The sequence below is a fragment of the Melozone crissalis genome, unplaced genomic scaffold, assembly GCF_028551555.1.
Source record: "Melozone crissalis strain CALT ecotype California unplaced genomic scaffold, PUWL_Pcris_2 ptg000041l_1, whole genome shotgun sequence".
In the NCBI taxonomy this organism is placed as follows: Eukaryota; Metazoa; Chordata; class Aves; order Passeriformes; family Passerellidae; genus Melozone; species Melozone crissalis.
In genome coordinates this window covers 10,204,037-10,215,749 of record NW_026535819.1, presented here as the reverse complement: position 1 = coordinate 10,215,749, position 11,713 = coordinate 10,204,037, and the positions used below count along the sequence as shown (strand labels likewise).

Below are 11,713 nucleotides of genomic sequence, written 5' to 3'. Positions count from 1 at the left end.
TTCCCGCCCTCGGCCGTGCCCACTGAGCCTCGCCTCTTTCCAAGTGTCCATCAAAACTCCGCCGATGACGTGTCATACAAGCCACGCCCCTCTGCGCAGTTAAGCCACGCCTCCATCCCACGCTGTGTCGCTGAGGCCCCGCCCCCCTGTGACGTCCCGCCCAAGCCCCGCCCCTCCCGTGCCGGTGCCGCCGGCCGTAAAGCGCCGCCGCCGCCCGCCCGCCCCCGCCCCGGCGCTCGCTGGCCATGTTCGCGGCGGCCGAGGAGGACGACGCCGATTTCCTGTCCCCGGCCAGCGGGTGAGCGCCGGGGGCGCGGCGGGACCCCCTCCCTGCCGCCGGGTGGGCGCGGCGGCTCGGACAGGCCGCGGGGCCGTGGCCCCGGTGAAGGCCCGCGGCCGTGAGGGCGGGCAGGCCGCCCTCTGTGCAGCCGGGCCCGGGGCTGCCCTCCTGTGACCGGGGCTGTGCCCCGCTCCTGTCCCGCTGCGGGAGCGCCGTACGGGCAGCCCGGGACGGCTCCGGCTGTGCCCGGGGCGGGCTCTGGGGGTTGAGACCCCGCTGGACTCGGGGACCCTCCCGCAGGGGGAGGCGGAGCCGCTTCGGGGTCCCGGGGCAGAGCGCTCGGTGTTCGCAGTTTAGCGAGGAGCGGCGGGTAGTGCTGGCGGGGCCGCTCCGGGGTCCCGGGGCAGAGCGCTCGGTGTTCGCAGTTTAACGAGGAGCGGCGGGCAGTGCTGGCGGAGCCGCTCCGGGGCCGTGCCCGGCTCTGGCTCCTACCAGGCCGCTCCCGGGACCCCCCCGGGTCGGGGCTGTGTGCGGCACATCCCGGGTTTGGATCGCCGACTTCTTCCCGCTCCAAGAGCTGCAGTTCCACTCCACACCCCCTTCCAGGAGCTTCTCTTATAAGCTAATCCTCTCTATAGGAAGTTTAGTTATTTTTTTAAAGGACATTCACTGGCAGTGGTGTCATCTTTTGGTTTTTTATTCCCTTGCCCCGTGATATCAGCAATAGATTGAGTAGAACTGGCCTTGAAGCAGTGAAATTGCAAACAACGTGTCCTGAAGGAACCTCCAGCATTAAACCCTCTGCCCGTAGCTGGGAGAGCTTCTGCCACTTTAAAACTTAATGGGAGAATCTGTTTCCTGGACATTTAAAGACAAAAAACTCCAGGAGGTGAATGGTGGTTTCTCTGTCACTTATTATTTTGGCTATTGTAAGAATCAGCTATTTTACGTCAAGCTAGTTCTAGTCATTGCTTCAAAGTAACTTCTATTTTTTTGTGTAGTTTCAGTTCTTACACCTTCAGTTGATTTTTGAGGAAATGAAACATAACTTAGCTACTTTCCCAGCATCTTCATATACAAGTTCTGCCTATTCAAAATTAAATGGTTAATTAGCATAAAGCAACTTAGCCTGCAGCCCCAAAGTGATGGCAAACACTTTGTATTTGATCAAACTTGTAGTTAAGAGTGTGCATTATGTATAATGCCGATGTTAAATAAGGTTAAATGGTTTTATTTCCCTTTCTAGAGCCAGATTAGCCTCTCTCTTTGGCCTGGATCAAACAGTCTCAAGCCAGGGAAATGATTTCTTCCAGTTCACTGCACCAAAGCAGCCCAAGAAGGGTCAGACAGCAGCTGGTGAGTAACTGGGCTTGAGCACGGGGAACACACTCAGCAGCACATGTGTGTGTGAGGAGCAGCAGAGCAAACAATTCCCTGAGCTTTCCTTGGGGTGTTTTCCTCCTGGCCCTGGGTGATTTGGAACTCAAGGTTTTATTTCTCTGTAATTCCCACTGGGGTTGTGTCCCGTTCTTGGCTGTTTTTGATGGCCTGGAAAGGCTCGGGATGGCCTTGGGACAGCCCGCGCTCCAAAGGACAAAAGGAGTCTTCAGGTTTTTTCTTGGTCTTCAGTGTTTATTAGTTTTTATCTACAAGATTTTCTCTCGGCCCGACAGAGCACAGCACGTCAGCCATGAGCACACTGAGATCCCTTGGGGCGGTCACTTATCTTTATACCCAAAACTACGTATAAGATATTTACCTTTTCTCCCCAATACCTTTCACCCTTATTGACAAGTGCACTTTTAGTAAGAGCCAATCCCAACGTGCCACCACCACCACAGAAGATGGACGAACAGAAGAAGAAGGACAGGACACACCCTGTCCATTCCTCCATCTTGTCTCCCTAGAACCCCCCTGTACTGAAATTCTAAAACCTGTGTTTCACACTATAATTAACCTATCCCTTCACCATTTATCCCCGTGTGATTCTCCCATCCTCATACAGGTGTCGTCTCCTGTGCAGGATCAAAGTCCAGCCACCAGACACTTCTGGCAACATTCCAGGACCTCTGAGCCCCCCAAGGGTGGTCTCGGTGACTCTGCACATCAGGACTGCTGTGCTGAGATCCCACAGGGTTGTTTCTCCTGGTGGGCAGGAGCGTGCTGTGGTGGTGTCCCCAGCCCGTGCTGTGCCTCTGAGAGCTGTCCCTGGTCTCTGTCCCCACAGGGCAGCCCCAGAAGGCCCCGGCAGCCTCGGGAGCCCCCTCAGTGCTGGCAGCCACGGCCGTGCTCGCCTATCGATAGTAAGTGATTCCTGCTGCAGCCTGTCCCTGATCCCAGAGGGGAGTATTCCTGCATAAATGGGAAGAGACACTGGTTTTCAGCCAGTGTATCTGCATGGTGGGAATGCTGCAAGGCAGTGAAGTTTCTGCTCAAGAGCAGTTTCAGTTGCTGTGCTGCTCTGGTGGGGCAGTTCTGAGGTAAAGCGTGAGCTCTGGGTCTGGCTGTGCCTGGGAGCTCTGTCCTGGCTGCTGGGCTGGGATCCTGCTCTGTCAGATGCTGGTGGTTCATGCACTTGAGAATTGAGGCATGAGCAGAGTGAGAGCACTCAAACTGTTTGATGGGGAAATGTTTCTGCCCTGGATCTGTGAGAGGAGTTTTCAGCTCACTCCACGATGTGTGCTCTTGTCTGTGGGCAAGCAGGAATGGCTCTAAGCTAAGCAAGGCTGCCTGACATTTTATATCTGGGAAAAGGGATCTGAACTCTAAAGAATTCTGATTTAGGGGCAGTTGTGCAGCTGAATGTCTCCCTTATCTTCCAGTACAAATGGGCAGTACTTGAAGCAAGGCAAGTATGGAGCAGCTGTAGTGGGGAACCACACCACCAAAGAGGTGAGAGACACTTCCTTCCCTAACCCTGCCCTGCTGAGGGCTCACTGCTGTGAGATGGTGTTTTGGTGAGCTCTCCAGGTGTTCTGCTTTTGGTGTTGTTCTCCTGCTGCCTTTCTGCCTCCTGGGATTTCCTGGGGCTCAGCCATCCACCATGGTGACATCTTTCCTGCAGTCTGAGAGTTTGTAAGATCTCTTACAACTCGTGCCTGAAATAGTTTGCAGTGTTTCTGGCAGTCATTTTGGTATTTATTCAGAATGTCTTTTACAGCTGGATCAAGTATTTGTGCACATGGGAATGGGTATAAAGGAAAGTTCTGTCCAGCAGTACAGAGATGCTTTGCTTAAATTTTGTTCTTTTGGTTTCAAAAACATCTTTCCTTCCCAAGTGTTCCTTGAAGAACACAGAACTGAGGTGCCCAGTAACTTGGTGTGTTTGAAACCTACTTTGCAAAGTCTCACCCCTCCCTGGTGTTGGTATTTGTGATGTTTCACATCCCCCAAGTCCTCATTCATGTCTCATTAAGTTGCTTCTTCGACAAGAACAAAATAAATCTTAGTTTGGTAACTGAATTCCTGAGTCAGTGATGTGGGAAGTGTTGAGCTGTTGTTCTGGGGGAGCTGGGGAGGGCAGGCAGTGCAAGAGGAAGCTGAAGCAGCTTTCCTCAGGCTGCCTGTGTGGTATCACATCCAGCTAGGAGCAGTCACTGCTTCACTCCCACTTCACCCCTGAGCTGTGTCCAATGCAGGTGCACAAAGGGAAACACATTTCCATAATAATTATGTTTAGTAGAGCCAAATATGTCAATAAATCTCATATCTGTGTTGTTTAATACTTGGAAAACTCCCTCCAGCTCAGTGTGTTGTGTCAATAGGTTGATGCAAAGATTTCACAAACAAACCTCTTGAGTTAAAATGCCTTTCCCAAAGGGGTGGTCAGGGCCTGGCAGAGCTGCCCAGGGCAGTGGTGGGGTCCCCATCCCTGGAGGGGTTTAAAAGCCCTGTGGATGTGGCACTGGGGACATGGGTCACTGGTGACCTTGGCAGGGCTGGGGGGTTGATCTTGGATCATTCAGTCTCTTCCAGCCTAAATAACTCTGTGATGGTTTGATGCCATGTGTGGTGAGTTCTGTGTCTGGAAGGGTTAGTGCACCATCTTTTTCCACTGTAACTGTGAAAAATGTGGAATTAGTTAAAGCATGTTGTTTATTATAAAACAATGAGTTTTGCTTGCTTGGTTGGTGCAGCTGAATAAAACCCTTGAGAATAAACCAGTTTTAATAAGTGCCACAAAACTGTGTCAAGTATTTTTGCTGTGATATACTTGACAAATAAATACTGAGCCTTAGGCTCTGTGTGTGACAAAGCACCTTAGAATTGGAGAGGTTTTGAGCTCCTGTTTTTGTTCTTTTTCCTTTTCTAATTCCTTGTGGAATCCAGTACAGGATCCTCCTTTACATCAGCCAGCAGCAGCAGATCACCTCTGCAAGGATCCACCCAGGCTTTGTGCTCACGGTGAGACCCTGCCTTGGAAATGCCTTTTTTGATCACACCAAACACAAGATTGGCTCTAAAATTCTTCCTTAAGCCTTGGCCTGTAACCTTTGGGATCAAACACGTGAGTGACAGGGCAGGAGGTGTCCCAGTGTGATTGTTCCCCTCATGTATTGCACAAGAGGATGTGACAGCTCCCTTTGGCTGACACCTCCTCAGGAGATTTCCAAACCAAGGCTCCTGTAGGAGGTAAATTATTACCTGTGCTCACAGAGATGTTTGGAGTTTGCAGCCCTGGATAAAACCAGCAAAATTCCTTTTGCTGAGAATTTGGAGTTAAGTGTCTGAGAGAATACAACTGAGTAAGCAGAAGGAAATGACAGCAAGGAAATGTTTTCTCTCAGAAAATTTACACTCAGCATTTTCCTGCTGTTGAGAACAATCTGGAGATTGTGAGCTCTAAAATGGAATCTCTCAGGAAGTTGGTTTCTGCCAGTTTTACAGAAAATTGATGTGATGGTTTGCTGCTCTTAGCTTGTCATCAGATGGCATCAAATTTCTTTGTATGAGAGATAGAAGTTTCACTCCAAAACAATGCAATTTCTGTCCCAGCTTAGACCTTGCTCTCTAGTTTTTTATAAGCACATTCTTGAAAAATTAATGGGTTTTATAGTCACTTCTGATGACATGGGTTTAGAAGTGAGGAGGAAGTGATTTCTCCAACTGATTCTGGAAGCCCAAATATAATAAATGACATGTAAATTACTCTCACTTAAAAATTCTCAGTATATATCAAAGAACCAGGCTTCAAGGGAGTTTCTGAAACCTTTCACCTTCCTGTGTGAACTGCAGCATGTAGGAAACACTTAATATTTGCTCACATATTTGAGTTATAATAATTCTTCCATGATAAAGGGCATGTAAATAAAGGCTAATTTTGAACTTGGGCAGTAAACAGCAGGGTTCTTCCTGCCTTATTTCAGTAGCTCTTATTTTTAAGCTTCTTTTGGATGTGGGTTTTGAGTTCATTTAATGTCTAAGATAGAAGTGATTTCCTCTCCCACAGGTTCAGCCCAACAATTACAGTACGTTCTATGATGATCAGAGGCAGAACTGGTCCATCATGTTTGAGTCAGAAAAGGCAGCAGTGGATTTCAGTAAGCAGGTAACTGTTCCCCTCTGCGCCAGCCAGCTCTGATGGCTCCTTTACAGCAGGGGCAAATCAACTTTGTTTTCACTGGAGTTCAGCTTTGAGTGCATAACTGTGATGGAGACAGATCTGAGAGCAGCCTGCCCTGAGTTTTGTTCATTAAAACAAATCTCTGTGAGGCTGGGAGCCTGTTGCTTCTCAGGATTCCCAAGTGCTGCATATCAATGGTTCTGTAGAGCAGAGGGTGTTCATTCAGCACAAGGAGATGTGGAATGCCCTGGGAGTGCTGTTCTAGTGTGGGCTGGATCAGCACAGCAAGGAATGCATCAGATTGATGAGTGGGACATGTCATGAAAGGCCAGAGACACTGCCAGGCTTTCCCTCTGCAGGTGTGCATTGCCAAGTGCAACAGCTCTCCAGCCCTGGACTCAGTCCTCTGCCAGGATCTCCTCCTGGGAGAAGGGCAGGGGGTGGAAGGAGGAGACTCCCTGGAGGTTGCCTATACAGGATGGCTGTTCCAGAACAATGGCCTTGGACAGGTAAGGACACCTCTGTCACCTCCCACTGCTGAGTGGGACAGTCCTGGCAGGAGCCTGCTCATCCACCATAGTACCTGGGTTGATGTTGAAGTGTACTCTGGGCATTTGTGGCACTGTAAGTGGGGTTGTCTGTATTGCCTATAGAATATCAAGGGATTCTGGCATATTACAGAAAATGTTCCTCACTGAAAGGGTTGTTGAGCTTTGGAGTCACATCCCTGGAAGTGCTCAAAAAATATCTGGATGTGGTGCTTGAGACATGGTGTGGTGGTGAACAGGGCAGTGCTGAGGGAATGGTTGGCCTTGGTAATCTTAGAGGGCTTTTCCAACCTTAACGTTTCTATTATTCTGTTATGTTCAGGGGAAAGTGTTTGAAATGCTTTGAAACTTCTGTGGGCACTCTCACACATGAATATTTAATGTTGTGTTTTGCTTGACCCAGCCCTCTCCTAAAGGAAATCTGAGTCTCCAGTTATCATTCACTTCATGAAATTGTGCTTCAGGAAATGGACTAAAGCTCTCTCTTATGGCTGGAAATTAATTTTAGTAACAGTGGGATGGGAAATAGCATTTAGCCAGAGGTTCTAGGAGTTTATGGAATGTGTAAAGCAGCATTCAGAACCTTGAAGCAGTTGGGAAATCCATGTGTTTTTGTTCTTGTTCAACTCTCAGGTGTTTGACTCTAATGTTAACAAAGACAAGCTGCTGCGGCTGAAGCTGGGCTCTGGAAAGGTCATCAAGGTACAACTTCTGGCACTTTCATCACAATAATTCAAGTCTCAGAGCTTTGTATTACTGCAGATCTTGTTCAGGATTCATACATGTTGTTCCTGCTTCATTTATTGGCAAACACTCTGTGACAGTGACTCACTCAAGCTTTGCACAATAGAGCCCAGTCTCCTTTTCAACAGTGTTAGACAGGAATTGTCCTCTTTGATAAAAAGGAAACTTCCTGTTTTCAGGAGCTGGAGTTTTATTGTCTTTATTTTTCCTAGAAGTCATTTCATCCACTCCCTTGTTCTTGGGGAACCCTGTTTCTAAAGGAAACAATTTTTCTTCCAGGTGTTGTGATACTCCCTTATGTTATCCCATAAAATCAGGGTTTGAGTCAGAGATGCTTTTGTTCAGGTCACTTCCATGACCTGAGTAATTCATGTATGACCTGTATAATTCAAGTATGACCTGTTACAAGTTGTCTTTTATTGAAGGTGTGCTATTTGTCTACTTTGTTTTATCCTGTTCTTACTAATTTTGCCTGGCTGTTAGAGCCATCCTGTTCAGTGCTGGCATCCCTTGGGCAGTTTGCATTGCTCTGACTTCATGTCCCTCATTACAACTATATTCTTTGGTTGCCTTGTAAATCTAACCAGAGCAATTCAGATCTCTTTGGAGTCCAGTTCTTCCCCAGAATGCTGAGTGAGTTTGCCACTGTGTGCTGGAGCTGCATCTTTATTCTTAAGTTAACACTGGGATTTACAACTGGCTGCCAGGATTTGTGGCAAGACAAAGGTTTAGTGCTGCACATTGAAAATAAACAGGATTTTGCAAGAATCTCTGTATGTTTTGGAACCTGTGGGGTAAATAATGTCACTGATTTAAATGTTGCTCTCTCTTCTGTTGCCTGTGCCCACCAAAGGGCTGGGAAGAAGGAATGCTGGGCATGAAGAAAGGAGGGCGAAGGTTCCTCATCATTCCTCCAGCCTGGGCCTACGGGGCTCAGGGCGTGGCTGCTCGAGTGCCCCCAGACTCCACTCTGGTGTTTGAGGTGGAGCTCAGGAGGGTGAGTGTTCCTGCCACATGTTTGGTTTCCATCTGCTTTGCGTCTGCAAGGGGGCAACCTGCTGGTGGTGTGAGAACTCCAGCTCAGAAGCTGTTAGAAACCTCAGCAAGATGTGTATCTTCAATTCAAACAAACCAACCCAAAAGAGAGCCCTAAACCCAGAAAATCCCTCAAGGCTGTTTGTCTGTTGTAACTGTCTTGGGATCTTTTAGCTGTCTTATTTGTGAGTCACTTGGGAAAACAGAATATTGTGGGAGGAATGAGAGGATGTAAAGACTCAGCTTCTCCAGCTCTGAATCAGTTGGCTGCTTTTCCTTGAAGTGCAGGAGCTCCACAGGCAGTGGCATCACAAATAAATTGATGGCAATTTTTACAGGAACCCAGAAAATAAAAATCTTTTTTTTCCCTTCGTGCTTTTTAAGGTGAAGCTGGCAAAGGAGAGCTCTGGTTCAGATGGGCTGAGTGTCAGTTCCAGGGATTCCCCTGCACCTTCTCCAGTTCCCAGCTCAGATGGCTTCTCCTCAGACTCTGCTTTAGTGCCTCCCTCCACCATCCCTCCAAAGCCTGGGTAAGAGGCAGCATGGCCTGAACAGCTTTCTGTGTTAATGCTGGTGATGCCCACCAGCACTGATACGTCATTTGGCAAATGTGGGGTCCCTGTGCCAGCTCAGTGCCCTCCATGTGGCAGAGCAGTGCTTGCTAACAGGACTGGCTGGAATTTTCTCCCTGAGTGCTGACTTCCAGATTAAAGCAGTTGGAATGGGCTCCAGTGAGGGAAATCATTCCAGCATTGCTGAGATCCAGTGGGATTGAGCTGTGTGGGTGCTGCTCTAGCAGCTGTCTCACCTCAGCTGGCATCATTGGCATCAGTTTGGACCTTCTCAGTCTCTACAACTCCCTGAAAAGAGGGTGTAGCCAGGTGGGGTTGGGTTCTTTTCCCAGGTAATTTACTGGAGAGAGGAAATCACCTCTTAAGTTACTCCAGGAGAAGTTTATGGTGGATATTAGGAAAACCTCCACTGACAGAATGGTCAGGCATTGGCACAGGCTGCCCAGGGTGGAGTTACCATCCTTGGAGGTGTTCAAAGAATGCAAATGTGGCACTTGGGGATGGGGTTTAGTGCTGAACATGCTGGGGCTGGGTTAGTGGTTGGTGACTCAACCTTAGATGTATTTTCCAACCTTAATAATTCTATGTTCTGTTCCTGAAATTAAAGGGGTCAGTCACCCTTTTAGGGAGTCCAAGTGCTGCTCTTGTTGCCATAAGCAGTTTATTGGACTTGGTTAAAATTATTTATACCAGAACATGGTTGTTAAAGCAATCAACAAAATTATCTTGCTATAATCAGCTGTTCCAAGGGGCCGCAGTGGTGTCCTGAGCTTATCTACAGATAACACTGCAAAGACTGTTCCAGAAGTGTGGGCTAAAGGAAATGCTCATGATGGGAGAAACCAGCTTTCCTAGGGAGAGGTGTATTTAACAGTGTTTATAAATCCAGAGTGTTGGCTCCTGAATTGCTCCTGGCTGATCTCCCCTCCTGTTGGCTTTGCAGGGAGCCAGCTGTCCGGGCCAAGTCCAACTCCATCAGTGAGCAGCTTGCAGTAAGTGCTGCCTCCTCCTGACTTGAAGCCTGAGTAGAGAAGTTTATTTGCACTTTAAGCATTGGGTACTGCTAAAGTGAGCATCATGCAGGACACTGGAATGTTCACCTTACAGCAGCTTAGGGCCTTGTTTTTGTAGGAATTAATGGTTGGGCTCCGTGACCTTAAAGGTCTTTTCCAACCTTACCTGTGATTACCAGGACCTGAGGACCCCCAGCCCCAATTCCTACTCTTAAAAGCAAAGTGACTTTGACCATGTGGATGCTCACAAGGCTGGTTGTCTTTTGAGATAAATGGATAAATTTAAAATAGATAACAAAGGCATTGGGATATTCAGGATAAGTTTATAGAGCTGCATGAGAAGACTTTGTGCCTCCAGACAGAAAAAGCTGCTGAGCAGCTTCCTGAGCTCACACATTTTCTTGTTGGTGCTTTGTGCAGGAATAGATTTTCCTCTGTAGTGACAGCACTGTCATCCCAGAAAGAGGATATATAAAACAAGCCAGATTAACAATCCTGGTGCTTAAAGGGTCAATTTTCACACAGTCATTGAAAAATTGAGTCAAAATTCAGTCTGAGATTTAGAAGTGTTTGTAATACCCCAAAAGCCTGTGCTGAGACCAAGGGAGAGTAACTAAATGTTTCTTGTAGAACCCAGATGTGGCAAAGGCAAAGCTGATTTCTCGGATGGCCAAAATGGGACAGCCCATGCTGCCTTTCCTTGCTGGGACAGCAGGGAGCCAGCTGGACTCCAGTGACTCAGAAATAGAGGTACCAGCCACAGCAGGGTGACTCCTTCACTGGTTTTCCTGCACTGGGGGTTGCTTAAAGTGGGATCTGGAGCAGTGGCTCTGCCCTTGTCCAGGGAAATGTGCGCTGGTTCTGTGACAGAAAGGTCCCACTTGGGTTCCTGGGGGGTAGCACCTTGTCTCAAGTGACCTTGGGCTCAGGCTGCTGCCTTGTTCTTTGGTGTTTCTTGTAACATGCAGAAATGTTTTCAGGATCCCAATACTCTGAGAGGGACAACACAGCCAGTGGCTTCAACCAGAGCCTCCCAGCCAGCCCAGGCAGTGCTGCCCACAGTGTCCACACAAGGTAATGGGCTGGGGAGCTCCTGCACTCCCTTTCCACTCCAGGGGGGCGGGGGGAACAGAGGATTCCTTCCAGGAGCTGAAATATCAGCTGGAAGCTTCTGATAAGGCTTGCTGATCCACGAGCACAAGAGAATCCTTGGAGTGTTTCTTCATTGTGGTCTTGTGCTTGAGGAAGAGCCTGAGCTGTCCTGTCACTGGGCACTGAGATTGGTAGCCATGGATTGGTAAATGGAGTGTTACAAATCCTCTCCCAGTGAACAGTCCTTCTGGGAATGATGGAAATCCAAGTGAAGGAAGGGCAGCATGGGGCTGGGTGTGCCTTCCCATGATGGAATGGTCACATCAGCTGCTGGTCAGCTGAGCAGCCCTCAGAGGCAGTCTGAGTCACACCTCGTGTCAGTGAACTTCAGAACTCTCTGTTTGAATGAAAAGAGGTTGTTTAAGTGGAGCCAGAAGTGGGATTTCTGTGAAAGTTACTCTTTTCTTGACCCATTATCATTTGCTTGACTGGATTTAATTTTCACAAGGTTGCAGACAGACTTTTGTTAAACTTTTGTCTGTTCAGTGGTTTGGTTGTTTGGTGGGTTTTTTTGCCATTTCACACTGTGTGAATTAAATTCTTTTGAGCTGTTTTATTGAGCATTGCTGAATTTATTTCTTCCCTTTCAGTACCTCAAGCATCTGGTGCTGCACCTTCAGTATCTTCTGCTGCTTTAATTCCTGCAACGATCCAGCCCCATTCAGCTCTGCCTGGAGGAGCACAAGGCTTTCAGGTACTAAAAATGAAATCAAGGAGAATATTGACACTTCTGTCCTTTCTCCTGAGTCTTCTCCATTGCTGGGAGCAAGGACTTTAAAATAAGGGTGAGAATTCCAGGCTGTTTC

The 11,713-nt window shown here is 48.2% G+C and overlaps 1 protein-coding gene across 2 annotated transcripts in view; it reads left to right on the top strand.

Moving 5' to 3' along the window:
• The first annotated feature begins 202 nt into the window (after positions 1 to 202).
• FKBP15 (FKBP prolyl isomerase family member 15) overlaps positions 203 to 11,713 on the top strand; it is a 159,178-nt gene continuing 147,667 nt past the window's right edge. For both annotated transcript variants that reach the window (XM_054283913.1, XM_054283912.1), the window contains exons 1-14: positions 203 to 298; positions 1,527 to 1,636; positions 2,508 to 2,583; positions 3,103 to 3,172; positions 4,610 to 4,684; positions 5,730 to 5,828; positions 6,203 to 6,352; positions 7,025 to 7,093; positions 7,989 to 8,132; positions 8,555 to 8,700; positions 9,686 to 9,734; positions 10,386 to 10,505; positions 10,736 to 10,829; positions 11,498 to 11,601. In XM_054283913.1, coding sequence (XP_054139888.1) covers positions 246 to 298; positions 1,527 to 1,636; positions 2,508 to 2,583; positions 3,103 to 3,172; positions 4,610 to 4,684; positions 5,730 to 5,828; positions 6,203 to 6,352; positions 7,025 to 7,093; positions 7,989 to 8,132; positions 8,555 to 8,700; positions 9,686 to 9,734; positions 10,386 to 10,505; positions 10,736 to 10,829; positions 11,498 to 11,601 — 1,359 coding nt within the window. In that variant the 5' untranslated portion in view covers positions 203 to 245. The remainder of the gene's footprint in view (positions 299 to 1,526; positions 1,637 to 2,507; positions 2,584 to 3,102; positions 3,173 to 4,609; positions 4,685 to 5,729; positions 5,829 to 6,202; positions 6,353 to 7,024; positions 7,094 to 7,988; positions 8,133 to 8,554; positions 8,701 to 9,685; positions 9,735 to 10,385; positions 10,506 to 10,735; positions 10,830 to 11,497; positions 11,602 to 11,713) is intronic.